Genomic DNA, 15,279 nt, shown 5'->3' with positions numbered 1-15,279 from the left:
GTGCGTACGGGCCAGCCCTGGAAGAATGGAAGCTGGGGTCTCACAGGACATGTGAACATGTCACCTGATACTGGAATCCATCTTAAACCTGGTGCTTTTCCATTTAGAAGGAGGGGTAGGGACGCAGAGAGACAAAAGATTCCTGCCTTGTGCCAAAGCTATAAAAGGGGGTGGAACAGAACAAAGGGGTCTGCCAGTCATGAGTAAACCCCTAGTTACCACCTAAGCTGGAACTAACAAGGACTGTACCAGGGGAAAGGATTGGGCCCAGAGTAGGAAGGAGTCTAGTCTGTGAAAGAAGCTTATTAGAACATCTCTGAGGGTGAGTTTTTACTTGTAATCAGTTTCTTAATGTATTAGGCTTAGGCTTGCATGTTTTTGCTTTATTTTGCTTGGTGACTTACTTTGTTCTGTCTGTTATTACTTGGAACCACTTAAATCCTACTTTTTATACTTAATAAAATAACTTTTGTTTATTAATTAACCCAGAATAAGTGATTAATACCTGGGGGAGCAAACAGTTGTGCATATCTCTCTAGCAGTGTTATAGAGGGTGGATAATTTATGAGTTTACCCTGTATAAGCTTTATACAGAGTAAAATGGATCTATTTGGGGTTTGGATCCCATTGGGAATTGGGTGTCTGAGTGCTGGGGATAGGTGACCCTCTGAACAGTTTTTGGTTAAAGTCTGCAGCTCTGGGGGCGTGGACCAGACCTGGGTCTGTGTTGCAGCAGGCTAGCATGTCTGGCTCAACAAGGCAGGGTTCTGGAGTCCCAAGCTGGCAGGGAAAACAGGCTCAGAGGTAATTCCAGCACATCAGGTGACAGTCCCAAGGGGGTCTCTGTGACTGAAACCATCACACTCTCCCTTTAAGAAAGAGTTTAGGATTAAACGCTATGTGTACATAGCACCATTCACGTTTGACTCTCTGGGCCAGAGTCTCTCGTCTGGTATGTTGGTGCAGCCCTGTTGAAATCAGTAGGATTGCACTGGAGGAAGAGAGAAGGAAGCATGGTCTTGTCGTCTCACAGAGTTTGTTTTCAAAGGATTAGGATTAAGGTTAGGGTTACCTAATATGAGGGAAACAGTCGCAGTGTCTGTAATGATCCATTTCATCAGGGTGTTGCGAGGCCTGGTTAATGAATGTTAACAAAGTGCTTGGGAATCCTTGGTTCCCTGTACAGTTACAACACGGTGTGATGAAATGTGGATAACGTGCCAAGCTGTGAACATTTCCAAACTATCCAGACCTAACACACAGCAGGTGCTGCCTCAGCTGGGATCTCAAACCCTTTGAAATTCACCCTGCCCTTTATAAAGGGCCTCATCTCTTTCATGTCAGTGGGATACAGCATTCAGTGATGGCGACAGGTCTCTTTGTTACACAAGGCCATGCTGTGATGCCAAGAATCTGAACCTCCTAGTAAATTATATGTAGTTCAGGGAGGGGGAAAAAACCCAGTGTGAGTACAGGAACCAGCACCAGATTAAGAGATAAAACAGCATACATTTATCTGTCAAAATTATGTTAAAAAATTATAGCAATTTACACAGATGAGATTATGAATAAACATTCTTTTTTCAATGCCTGTTCTCAGCTCATTGGTGACTGCTTTGAGCTATCCCTTGGGGAGGTGCTCCTATCTGTTACCTTGGTCTGAATGCTGAGTAACTCTGGGTATGTCTACACGGCAGTCAGGAGGTGCGACTGCAGCACGTGTCGACATACCTGGGCGAAGGCCACTCAGGTGTGTATCCAGGGTCTGGGCGGGCAGGGCTAGCCCATGTAGCCACTGCTGTTGCTGCAGCATAACTGCTATTGTTACTCCATAAGCAGTTATACTGCTAGCTAGATCAAAGCCAAGTTGGGTATGTATACGTGTGTTGCAATCGCCCTATCTGATTGCAGTGCAGACATAACCTCTGTTGAAGCCAAACAGGCAATCCACCCGTGAAAGGCTCAATAGCCCATACTGATGCTGCGGGCATTGACCTCTGCTTCTTTGAGCCTGAACTTTTTCACGGCTAACCTGTGAAAACAACACCCATCTAGACTTAAATGCAAGGGAGGGTCTTAATAGTTTACCACTGTCTGGAAATAGCAGGGTGATTTAATAAAGGTGATGTAAGTCTTAAGGCTGGATTGGAAATAGGAGTTTTACTAAAGGGGACTTTTCATATTGCTGTGATTTTTATTTGGCAATCTCTTACCAAGTGATCATGACACTATAGAGTGTGGGAAACTGGAGAAAGTACCATACGGTACTAGTGGAAGCTAGAGATGGGCCTAAATTCAAACTCTGGATCTAAACGCACACAAATGTTGGGGAAACAGGCCCCAAATCTGTAGCTGGCCCCTAGCTTTATAGAGGGCAGGATCCAAACCTGAGGTTCTGAACGCTCCAGATGGTGGAGAAATGTGGAGCTGAACTTTCAGGCCCATCCCCAGAATAAATGAATGGGGTGGCCTGGTTTATATAAATTCAAGATGCCTGTCCTCTGGGACATTGTATTTCGTTTTATGCTCCTCAAAGAGTTTGCACAGTTCCTCAATGTATGTCTGATGTAATCGATCGACTTCTTCTTGGGATGGGTTGTGCTTCTTCTCCACCTTAATTGGCTTCCCAACTGGAAAACAAATGCACAAACATTAGGAAAGACTACATCCTATGTGCCAGGGTATCCAGATGCTGTCCTCATCTTTAATGCCAAGCTGTGGCCCGTGGAGGCTCTAGGTTCAAGTATGCAATGTTCCATTTGAACAGAATTGTAGTTAGGAATCAAGATGGAATATTGTATGCTATGGACTTGTATTTGGGAGGTGGTGGGCCTAGCTGACAGGGCATTGAACTACAACTCAGGAACTAGACCTGGGTTCTAGTTCCAGCTCTGCTGGGTAACCTTGGGCAAGTCTGCTCACCACTCTGTGCCTCAGTTTTCCCCATCTGTAAAATGGGGATAATGATACTGACCTTCCTTTGTAAAGTGCTTTGAGATCTGTGGATGAAGAGTGCTAGATAAGAGCTAGGTAATGTTATCTGTGGGTACCATGAGACGCAAAGGCAGGCTGTCACCATTTGAGATAAATGAGATATGGTATTGGGGCTCCTGGCAAGCTGCCCTTGCAGCCCTCACTGTCACTAGGATTTGGCACCTCTGGAGTAACCTCTTGTTTTAAAACACAGAGAAAAGATCTCAGTGAAGCCACAAGCTGCCCCCGGAATCTTGGCTCTTGCCCAGGGAAGAGCCGTGGGAGCACTGTGGCTATCACCAAAAAAGCCTCCCCCCTTAATCGTAAGCTGAATTTAGCTACAAAGCCATTCACAGAGCCCCAGGAGCTAGGCATGGGGCCTGGGGAGCATGTCTATACTGCAGTGAAACACCTGCCGCTGGCCCATGGCCACTGACTCAGGCTGGTGGGGCTCAGGTTGCAGGGCTAAAAAACTGCAGTATAGATGTATGGGATGAGGCTGCAGTCAGGACTTGGGACCTCGCGACAGGGGAGGTTCCAAGAGCCCCAGTTCCAGCCTGAGTCTGAACGTCTACCCTGCAATTTTATAGCCCCCCAACCCCAGTCCCACCAGCCTGAGCCAGCAGACACGGGCCAGCGGCCAGTGTTTTATTGCACTGGAGGCATATCCACAGAGGTCAACATTTTCAAAATACACATGTAATTTTGGTTGCTTCCACTTCTGGGCGCCCAACTGGAAAGGCACCTTAAAGGGGCCTGATTTTCAGAAAGTGCTATTCGCCCACCCTCTGAAAACCTTCACAGGGTTTCAGAGTAACAGCCATGTTAGTCTGTATTTGCAAAAAGAAAAGGAGTACTTGTGGCACCTTAGAGACTAACCAATTTATTTGAGCATAAGCTTTCGTGAGCTACAGCTCACTTCATCGGATGCATACTGTGGAAAGTGTAGAAGATCTTTTTATATACACACAAAGCTTTGTGTATATATAAAAAGATCTTCTACACTTTCCACAGTATGCATCCGATGAAGTGAGCTGTAGCTCACGAAAGCTTATGCTCAAATAAATTGGTTAGTCTCTAAGGTGCCACACGTACTCCTTTTCTTTTCACAGGGTTTGAAACTGATTTTGAAACACCTCAAAGGTATTTTGGCCCCTAACTTCCATTACAATCAATGAAAGATGTGGATGGGGCCTCAGAGACTCTAGCAATAAGAACAAATGTCCTTCCTCCCCAAGAAGCAATTTACAGTGGGACAGGCTGCCTCTTTATCAGGCAGGAAGGCCTTGAGGTTATCTGTTGTCCTTCTGAACTTCACTCTAATTGTGTTTGTCAGGCTGCAATGGGTTCCTATTGTTTTAGGTTGCTGTCCATCTGTCTAATTAAAGGTCCTGAAGATGCAGGTGTGAGGGCAAGTAAAGCCATTGAGAAGATCCAAACAAGCTGTAAAACAATTAGGAGTAATTGTAGGCTGTCAAACCCAATCAGCATGGTCAGCCTTGGCCTTTTCAAACAGCCTCTTTAATTAGACTAACAAATGCGGGCTGTGCTCAGTGGGTCAAATCCACTGTTGGTGAAAGCAGGTGCAATTCCATTGAAACCACTGAGCTCCACTGAAATCTAGCCACACGTGGACTGGCATGCTAGGAACCGCCTTTCTCTACAGTTTGTTCACCGAGGCTCAGACCCTCAATGGTATTTAAGTGCTTATCTTCTACCGGTCTTTGAGGGGTATTTAACCAGCTCTTTCAGCTGCTTCTTCTCTAAATCTAGTGCTGCTCCTTTTAAACACTCCGTAGGGCTGCAGATTTGTTTAGTCTCTGATCTGCTTGTGGAACTGGCTGGAGGATGCAGAAACAATCAAATCTACTTAGTGTGATGCAAAGTCTCAGGTCAGAGCTGAACTAAAGCAACCTGGTCCCTATGTACACCATAAAAGGGGCTCCCTGTAGCCCCCATCCCTATGCTGTAGCCCTGCCCATCCTTGCGGGAGGCAGGAGGTTTCTGAGTTCAGATCAATGGGACAGTTTACACTTCTTAGAGCTATTGTTTCAGGCTGTCTGCAGACTCAGGCAGACATCAATTATACTTGGGTCACCTTTTCAAGCTTTTCTTTGCATCCAGGAGCAGGTGCCCTAGACATGCCTGAAACGAGCCATGGCTTAGCTTGTGCAAGCTGGCAGCAAATCCTTAACTCCATCCTGGAGCCAGGAGAAAGCAGGGGCAGGAATTGTATGTTTCTGAGTAACAACGCCCCTTGGGGCTGCTTTGGGATTGATGTAGCGTAAGCACTACCCCGGCACAGGGCTATGTCCAAAGGCACCGTCTTGCTCTAGGTGCCTGTAACAATCTCCAAGCGCAATCACAGCACCCTGTGACCGGGACAAACTTACCCACGGTGAAGATGGGCCGTCGATATGGGAGCAGCCCGAAGCTGTACTGGAACATGCCCCGGGCGTGGAACAGGGGGAGGGAGATGCCCATGATTTGCTGAAGACGGTGCTGCGTTCGCCTCAGCCAGGAGCCCTTTGGGTTGTCGACCTGGTCAAAGAGCTCGTTCTCTCCGAAGGAAAACACGGGGACGAGTGGAGCCCTGCAGAGGCAGAACGGGGACACGGCAGGCAGCAGGCCAGCAGACAGGGCACGCAAAAGGAGGCTCTTTCTGTGCATGGCCAGAAGCCAGCAGAGCTCTGCACTCTGCACGAATGCTCGCCCTGCCGTTGGGCAGGAGACAAGGCGAAGGCACCACCACCTGCCCCTCTGGGAGAGCAGCGTCTGCAGCGCCCACGCGAGGGCTCTGTGGCTTATAGTGCCGGGGGAGTGGCGTGGCTCGGCTAGCCTACCCCTGTACATCAAAGGAGTCTCTATCTTGCTCAGAGCAGGCAGGCTCCCCCTTCCCGCGGATGGGCAGGGCTGTCTAGGGTGTGGTTTTATGAACACAGTGCCGGCCTTGAGCATGAGCAAAGCCAATGGCCATTCACGCCAAAGCCCACTGAAGTAAATGGAGAGACTCCCACTGGCGTCAACAGGCTTTGGAGCCGGCCGTTAGAGGCACCCCAACCAGCATCAATCCTGGCGCTCTCAGGCCAGCCCCGGCTCTCCTTCCGGCTGTGGGACTGGAAGGGGAATGGCCCAGCCAGCAGGCCGTCCTCCCCTCCTCTGGCCTAGTGGCCTTATTCCCCTGCCTCCCCTCCTGTTGCTGTGGTGTTGGCGTGAGGGCAGCGACAGGGCTCCCAGCATTACCCGTGCTCTATGGCCAGCCGAATGAACCCCTTGCGGTTTTTCAGCAGTAGGGTGAAGGCTCCGGGCCGTGCGTCCAGGGCCTCCTGGGCCCCTCCCACTGCTATGGCCAGCACGTTCCCGCCTCCCCGCCTCCTCAGCACGTACGAAGCGGTGTCTTTGTCGGAGGGGACGAGGCCTGGGTGGGGCAGAGACAAGAAGAGACACTTGACACGAAGAGCCTCCATTACCATGGGTCAGTCATTCATACATCACTACTTGTACAGCTCCACTACAGTGCTTCAAGGTGCTTCCTCCTCTCTTCTATAGCGCCAGAAGTTGATCCAGCCCTTTCCAGCCCTCCAAACCCCAACTGGGGGACAGTCACAGGGTGAGCTGGTCCTTTTTAGGGAATCTGGGCTCAGCCTCACTCTGTGACAGTGACCCAACGTGTGGGGCCCAGGCAGGAGACTGAACAAGCGTGGGATTTATCCCTCTCTTTGTTAGGTCGGGGTCAGGGTTCTGTATCGCTGATGTCAGTAATTTCTCCACAACAGATGCATAGGCACCACATTTGCGTGGAATGTGGGTGACTTTGGGGCTGAAATGAGTGGTGTCCCTGAAAATGAGGTCCCTTGGAGTGGTAAGTCCTGTTCCCTGCCTTGAAAAGTCTCCAGTCTAAATAAGACAAGGCAAGACCTGTGGCCCCATTTCTGCAGAGGGCAGGTCCGGGGTTACTAATGGGAAGAAGTAAGGGGCAGCGACTGCCTGGGGAGATTTTAAGAAGGGATTTGGAGGTGAGAGGTGTTTGGCAGATTTGGTCAAAGAGACTGCTCCTGGTGCAGGAGGCATCATGGTGGGAAACAACAGTACGTATGTGATTATTAGCATCTGGAGACCAGGCAGCAGCAGACAAAGGAATAGGTTAAAAAGCAGAACCGTAACTAGGGTGGGACAAGTAGGGTAGCCGCCCAGGGTGCCAAGCCGCGGGGGGGTGGGAAGGGGAATGAGGAAAAAACCCGGGTAGGGGCGCAAATATGTTTGCTTGCCCCAGGTGCTACAATGCCGAGTTACGGCTCTGCTAAACAGCTGCTATTGAGAAGCATGGGAGCTGTTGTGGCCTTTTGCCAAGAGGCCAGTCCTGAACCATTCCATCCTCTCTCTGCCACTGACTCACAAAGAGACTTTGGGCAACTCACTTGGGCTGGGATTTTCGGAGTTAGGTGCCCAACTCGATTGAATATTACTGGGATTTGAGTGTCTAACTCTCACTGGCCACTGGGGAAATCGTACCTAGTAGCTCTCTGGTTCCATTTCCCCATCTCTTCCTTCATAAAGCGCCGTGCGTGCTCAGCTGGAAAGTGCCGTGCATCATGCTATGGCGCGGCTGCTCGCTCGGTTCCCACCCCAAAACCTTGTTGCTCTTTCTGCCAGCTCATATGCAATGGGCACTTTCGGGTGCCAGGGGCACAGCAGAATCTGCGGTCCAGCACTTTGAAAGCGCTGCTGCAACGGGTGTAAAGGGTCTGGGCAAGCACCCAGGAACTGATCCCGCAAAGCACTTACACAGGTGCTTAACTTTGTGTGCAAATAGTGCCACGGACTTCAGTGAGACTATTCGTGTGCCTAGAGCAAAGCGGATGCTTCCGGCTTTACTGGACCAGGACCTAAAGCCTCGCTGATTTAATAATAAACAGCAACAGGGGCAGCATTTTGGAGGTGGAAAGGACAGAGGTGGGTTGGCGTGCAGTTCCTATTGACATCAATGGGAGTTTGGCCACTGACTTCAATGGGAGCAGGATTGGGCTCCCATGGGTGACCTGGTGGGATGACAAACCCCATCTTCACCTGTGGAGCCAATGCAAACGGTGCCAGCCCTGGTGAGCCCACTGGGTTTCTGCCTCCCTCTTATGTCTCTTTAAACAGTGGAGATGCAGCTGTGACTCGGCCAGCAGGCTGAGAGCCAGATGACCTGTATTCTATTCTGCCTCTGCCACTGACTCACCGAGAGACTTTGGGCAAGACACTTAGGCTGGGATTTTCAAAGGAACCTAATTAACATCCACTGAATCTTACTGGGATTTGAGTATCTAACTCTCATTGGCTCAGGTGGAAATCGTACCTATTAGCTCCCTGACTCAGCTTCCCCATCTATTCAATAACACTTAACCTTCTTCGGAAAGTGCTGGGGGTGCTCAGATGGAAAGTGCGATGTATTATTTTCATCTGCTTATTTTTTCTCACTGCCTGTTCCTTCCCCAGTCTCCAGGATTCTATCTCTGTCTGTGGGTACGTCTACACTGCAAAACAAGCCAGTGAGTCTCAGAGCCCAGTTTAACTGATGGGCTTGCAAGGCTCATGTTGCAGGGCTAAAAACAGACACCCCCCCCCCCCCCCAGGTTTCAGAGCCTGGGCTCCAGCCCAAGTGGGAACATCTACACTGCTATTTTTTTGCCCTGTAGTGAGCACCGGAGTCAGATGAGACTTGCTGTTGCAGGGTGTTTTTTGCAGTGGAGATGTACCCTGTGTGACCTGTGGACTGGCAGCTCCATCTGTAGCACAATGGTTTGTTATTTGCATCGTGTTTCCCTGCAACAGCAGCAGGGTCTAAGTCCAGAGGACGTTTTTTCTCCCTCTTCCGTAGTAAGAGCAAGTTCTCGCCTGTATGCGATTTGAACATGAAATAATTGAATTCTCCACCCAGCATGTGGGGGATTTAGCTCTGCCTGTGAGCAGCACTCGCCCTTTGAAATCAGCGGCAGCGGTGAAGCTATGTCCTCAGCTTTGAGCGTGTTTGGGGTTGCATCAGGGCGTGTTGGCTTTTCTTTAACCATTTCATGTAACGAGCAATGCATGAACAGAGGCAGGGTGGTCTCGTAGCTGAGACACTAGGCCAGGACCCAAGAGATGGGGGTTCAAATCCTTGTTCTGCCACAGATTCCCTGTGTGACCATGGGCAAGTCACTTAGCCTGGCTGTTCTTCTGCTCCCCATCTGCAAAATGAGGGTCTTTTTGTCTTGTCTGTTTAGACCAATGGTCTCCAAACTTTTTTGATCACGCACCCCATCAGTAAAAAATTTTTGAGCATGCACCTCCAATATATGTATATTTATTTATGTATAAATTATATATATGTACTACTGTACTAATATATTGTGTAAATTATAAAACATACACAAAAAATAGAAATTAAAAAATGATGAGATAAAGATGAAATAAAATATTTTTAAAATAATTTTTATTTTATTTATTAACAGTACAAAAACCCTTTTTTGCTCTCACTAAAATCTTATTAATAATTTTGTTTTAGTGAGAGCAATGTGATGGAATATGCTTTAGTATTTTTGAAAATCTTGGTTTAACACTTTGTGATACAGCGGGCGCTCAGGGTGGGGTGGGGGGTCTAGGACGGAGTTAGGGTGCGGGAGGGCGCTCAGGGTGGGGGTGCGGGAGGAGGCTCAGGGCTGGGGCAGGCAGGAGGTGCAGAGCACTGACCTGGGGCAGCTCCTGTTTGGTGCAGGGGGTGTGCAGGTGGCTCTGCGCAGGGTAGCACCACCCCCATGGCCACGATTCTGGGAGCTGCCCCCCCGGCAGGCAGGGCCACCCGGAACGCAGGGGCTTTAGGGGCTTCAGGGCCCTGGCCTGCAGCTCTAAAGCCCCTTTCAGAATGCGGCCCTGAGAGCACGGGCCGGAGGACTCAGGAGGAGATGGGGCAGCCGCGCAGCCAGTGGCTGGAGAGAAGCAGAGATTTCCCCTTCAAAGTGCCACTTCTTTCTGGTCGCTGGCTGTGCAGCTGCCCCTGCTCCTCCACGGGCCGGAGGACTCAGGGCCGCCCCCCCCCTTTTTTCCCCTCGGGCGGTGCTCCTCCTGCCGCGCCACCCTTTTGCTCCCCCCCATCGATCATCTTGTGCACCCCCTGGGGTGCGCGCACCCCACTTTGGAGACCACTGGTTTAGACTGTAAGCTCCGCAGAGCAGGGACCGTCTCGCATGATGTGGTTGTACAGCACCCAACACAATGGGGCCCTGATCTTGATTGAGGCCTCTCAGTGCTGCTACAACCGAGGTAATAAATAAGGATGAAAATTTAAACTGAGAAAGTAAGGAGAGGAGAGAAGGAAGGACAGAGCATTTAAAGGGCGGATTGTACCTGTTCAAAGCTTTTTTTCTGGGTCCCCTCCACTCCTTGACTGCGCCCATGCTTATGGCAAAGAACATATGAACCCAAACAACTAATAGGCTCCCCAGTGTGACTCTTCCAAAATCTCCAGCTTTTCACGCGGTCCCAGAGGGCCGAGGTCCTACCTGCGATTACCACTGCCACTCATACTCTGCCCCCATGCTACTGCTTACCTCCACTCAGCAGGATGTCCCTGAAGAAGGGGACTCTGAACCAGAGTGTCAGCATCATCATGTGAGGGGTCATCCCTGGGAACAGCTGCGAAAACCCCGTTGCCTCGGTGCAGAAATTGAGGAAGGCACCAGCCACCAGGACCCCGTGAGGATGGAAGCCAACCACGTAGTTCTTACTTGGATCCAGCTCTGCCGTCTTCACCAGCTGGAGACACAATCACCGATGAGGAGATATAACACAGACGGAGCTGGGAGTTTGTAATGCATCCTAGAGCTGCCGCCAAAGCATGGCTGGGCATTCGCCTGAGAGAAAAGTCATGATTTTTCTGTGTGTGCAGCTGTCTCCCTCCCTCTTGGGGGCGCTACCAGTGAGCAGCCCTTACCCTCTGATGCTCACAGAGGCTAGAGATGCTCAAAAATATCGTGTCCCCCCCAGTTTTTTTTTTTTTTTAACTTTTCATTGCAAATGCTCTTTGAACCAAAATGGGAGATTTTCACCCACCGTTTTCATTTTGGTCACTATTTTTCAATTTCTGACAAAAATGTCAAGCCAAAACCTTTTGAAGTTTTTGGAAACATTTCATTTGGCTGTATGTGGCCCGGTGTGTGTGTGTGTGTGGGGGGGGGAACCCTCTCTCCTGTCTCTCTCTCTCTCTCTTTTTAAACATCCCCTTCCTTTTCTAGTGGGAAAGTTTAAAAATTGAGAGACTGTTTCTCCCTCCCCCCCACTCATTTTTTCACCCAGCACTAGCAGGGACTGCAGCTGTGCCTGGCTCCTGTGGTGCAAACAAAGCATGCAGGGAAGGCTCCTTGGCCCAGATCCTCAAAGGGAATTTGTGCACAATAGGCCTATAGCCTCAGAAGTATGTCAGCACTCACTCCCATTGAAATCAGTGGGTGCTAGGCACCTAAATACCTTTGAGGAGCTGGGTCCTCGTGTCCTACCCCAGCGGTGTGGCGCTCCTGCTCTGCTTTAAGGTAAAGGCCCTCTGGGGTAAGGCGATGAGAGGACAAAGGCTTGTGGGTACAATTTGAATTCCTAGCAACACAGCCTGCCTGACTTTGAGGGTAGGGGAGCTCTCACATTTGAGGAGGAGGAAAATGGTGGCAGAAGGCTGAAAAAGAGCCACTGCCACCAGCAGGTGGCGCTCAGCGGCGTCTGGGCTAAAAGCACATTCCCTGGAGCCTCGTCTGCAGTGAGAAGGGGAAGGAATTCTCCCGCTGGTGCTATAGCACCAGCCCAAGCCGCTTTTCGAGGGGGAGCGACTGTGGGAGAAGCGGGGCAGACCAGGAGCAAGGGTAACCCCTGCCTGCTTGGTGGGGCGCTCTGCCCCCCTCTAGGAGTGGCTACACCATCAGAGATTGCTGAACCTGTTACGGGCTTGGCTAAGAGGCACGTGTCTTGTGGCTCATGCATTAAGCTCCAGAGGTCCCAGGTTTGATCCCAGCTGATAACAACCAGGGTCCCTCGGTGTTACAGAGGCGTAGCTTATCATCGTATTCTTTGCAGACTCTGGAAAGTGCTTCCCGCTTTGCTGGGCTGGCTTAGGGATAAATGTCACACACAGCTCCCTTGAGTGTCTAACTTTAGGAGGCAGATCTGGAGTCCCCCCATCCTTTCACCTGCTGGGACAGTTTCAGGGATAGGGGCATCTGCCCCTTTAAAGGGCATCCCTGTCCCACTTCATTGATGTGATCATCAGCAGGAGACAGGAGCCACTTGACTAGTTTGGTTACAGCCCAACTCAGATATTCAGTCCCTACCAGCTGGGACAGCTTTTGGGGACTGCGGGTCTGCCCCTTTGATGACATTCTCCCCCACCCTCCCTATCATTGCTAGAGCCCCCAACTATCTGGAGCTGGCCTGGATTTCATAGCCATTTGGATGTGCTGCAAGGGCTGCTTTTCTCCCAGGCTTTACAGGAGGAGGGTATGTCAGGGAACATGGCTGCTACTCTGAAACCTGTGTTTATCTGGAGAATTGTGGGTGGGGGTATGTTTTTATCTGGAGACTGCGGGAGAAGCAGATTCATTTGATAGGACATGAGACATAATAGTGCAGTTCAGGGTGCCTGGACTGTGCCTGGGGCCCTAGGCTGACTTGCCTGACCCATTTGAGAATGTGGACACTTCCAGCCTGAGTTAGACTTGACCAAGGGTCTGTCTACACTGCAATTAGACACAGTGGCTGGCCCATGCCAACTGACTCGGATTTGTGGAGTTTAGGGGCAGTTTAATTGCAGTGTAGATATACGGGATCCTAGAGCCTGGGCTCCAGCGCGAGCCCAAATGTCTACACCACAGTTAAACAGTCCCTTAGTCTGTGCCCCGCAATCCCGGGTCAGCCGTCACATGGGTTTTTAATTGCAGTGTAGACAAACCCTCAGTGACCTGGAGACAAAAGTTCCTGCCGACCTGCTCCCAGTTCCCTGAGTCATCCAGTCCCACCCCCATGGCTGTACAGTTAGCTTTACTTACTGTCCAGCTTCATGAGTGAAGAAGCGTGTTGAGAGGAGTCTGTGCATGTCTGGCTGCAGCACTATTAGGAGGGGAATAAAATCTACCAGGGAAAGCCCCCAGGGAAAGAAACTCCTCAAGAACGTGCACACGCCCTGCTGGCAGCGCAGCGGGCGGAGTGAGGCTGTAATCGGCACTCAAGGCAGGGTGGAGGCCTTGTCAATGAGCTCAGGGAGACTGGGAGCAGGGTTGGTGCAGAGCAGCTCTGCACCAGCTGGGCAAGCTCACTGCAAAGGGGTCCATTCAGGGGTCCATTTCCACTCAGCATAAAGCCCTTTTCACCTCCAGAGCAGCTTAAAGGGCCCTTTGCGTAAGAGAGAATCAGGCCCCACAAGCATTATCCACTCTGCTGCCTCCGAGTGCATCAATCCGCTCCGTGGTGCTATTCTAATGGCAGGGCAGCTAATTAATTCCCCTGGAGAAAGCCAGAAGCAGCAGCGACAGCAGGTAGGTCATAAGAGGTATTTTTTATGCTGTGGCTAATTTTCCATCTGTCCCGGAGCATTATTGACAATGCACATGTACCCAGTCACGCGTCATCTCCTAACGAGGTGAGGTCGTGAACAAAAAGCCCCTTTGCTACCGGGCCCAGGTGCTGAGCAAGCAAAGGAGTCCGACTGCTGATTTTACTCCGTAGCCAGGGACCTCTCCATGAGTCACTCAGCCTCAGGCAGCCTAGTTTTGTTTGCTAGTTTTGTTCCTCCTCCCCAAGTAGTTCATAAACGGGAAGGCAAACTAGATCTAAGGGTTTGGGGCATCACTGAAATGTCATCACCCCTGGGGCAGAGGGATTCTCAGGAGCTGTTTAATGGGCCACAGCAACACTTAAGAACAGCTTAGGAGAGGAAGTGAAGACCATTTCCACCGGCCGGAAGGGGAATATTGGAAGTAGGTAAGTTGTAGCCAAGGGAGGTAGTTTGGTCTAGTAGTTAGAACAGAGGACTGGGAGATCTGGTTTGTAATCCTGGCTGTACCACATACTTTCAGAAGACTTCAGCATGGGGATGGCCATAGGCGTCACAATAAGAGCTGAGTTTTTGAAAATTTGTCCTTTTATCTATGTGCTAAGGCGGATGCTGAGCTCTTAAAAACCTGACCCTTCGTGGGTACTGAGCACTTGCAAATCTGGTCCTGTGTGACCTTGGTCTGCCCCTCTAATAATGAGAGATGACTCCAAATCAAAATCTCAACGCCACACACTCCTGGACTTCAGCTGCTCACAATCTGAATATTGCAACCTACACCCAACACTAATAACACTGGCCGAGCTCACAGGGGTGAGACATGGATCCAGACCTCCTTGACATCCAGGAACAAGTGTCTCAAATTATGCACTCAAAAATGGAGGCACACTAAGTTAGGGAGCATATCTGAAAAGTTGGCTGGAAGCAATTTGTCCATGGCCACACAGAGCATCCATAGCCTAGCTAGGATTTGAACCCAGCTCTCCTGAGGTGAGTCCAGTCCCTTAACTAACACTCTATTCTTACAAGCACTATTGCCTCTGTTTGCATGGGCTCCTCATTAATCTGTATGCTACAAAATGAACATTTTTGAAAATGTCATGCAGGGAGAACTGATTTTTATCACAGACCATAAGGGAAGGAAGGACAGTGAGACACACGGCACAGTTCCTGGAAGGAGATCCAATTTAGACAAGCCGAGGATGGGGAATGCAAATCTCGAAGAGAACTATTCAATAGGAAGCAGACACCTGGGAAGCAGGAATGCTGAAAAACAAACCTAGATGTGACAGTGGAAATCATAATTTTGGATGCTGTTAGGCTTTAGGAGACCGGGTTTGATTCCCAGCTCTGCCAAAGGCTCCCTGTGTGTCCGTGGGCAAGTCATTTAACCTCTCTGTGCCTCAGTTCCCCATCTGTAAAATGGGCAGATAACCCCCCCCCACTTTGTCTCTCTTGTCTATTTAGAGAGTCAACTCTTCAGAGCAAGGGCTGTGTGTGTGTGTGCGTGCGTGCGTGCATGTGTGCAAAGAGGCCTGACCTGCTTGGGGCCTTGAGGTGCTATTGATATACAAATCATAATATAGAGATGTTACAGCTGAAGGAAAGTCCTGCTCCTGTCATCCTTGGGGAAACCATGCCTTGGACAGTACATTCAGTACTAGGTACCACCACAGCAAAAGGACACTGGCAAATAAAGATATAATTAGGGGGCTGGAGGGATTAATAAGGAAAGATTAACATCTTGATATTTT

At 50.0% G+C, this 15,279-nt stretch overlaps 1 protein-coding gene across 1 annotated transcript in view; it reads right to left on the bottom strand.

Moving 5' to 3' along the window:
- Window positions 1-2,141: 2,141 nt before the first annotated feature.
- MOGAT2 (monoacylglycerol O-acyltransferase 2) overlaps window positions 2,142-15,279 on the bottom strand; it is a 46,468-nt gene continuing 33,330 nt past the window's right edge. Inside the window, exons 3-6 of the mRNA XM_074942957.1 lie at window positions 10,545-10,749; window positions 6,217-6,391; window positions 5,367-5,566; window positions 2,142-2,630 (exon numbers count right to left, since the gene is read on the bottom strand). Of these exons, the coding sequence (XP_074799058.1) occupies window positions 2,476-2,630; window positions 5,367-5,566; window positions 6,217-6,391; window positions 10,545-10,749 (735 nt within the window). The 3' untranslated portion in view covers window positions 2,142-2,475. The remainder of the gene's footprint in view (window positions 2,631-5,366; window positions 5,567-6,216; window positions 6,392-10,544; window positions 10,750-15,279) is intronic.

Source organism: Natator depressus, chromosome 1, assembly GCF_965152275.1.
Source record: "Natator depressus isolate rNatDep1 chromosome 1, rNatDep2.hap1, whole genome shotgun sequence".
NCBI classification, from domain to species: Eukaryota; Metazoa; Chordata; order Testudines; family Cheloniidae; genus Natator; species Natator depressus.
Note: the sequence above shows the minus strand (reverse complement) of the source record. Positions and strands in the feature narration are given on the sequence as shown.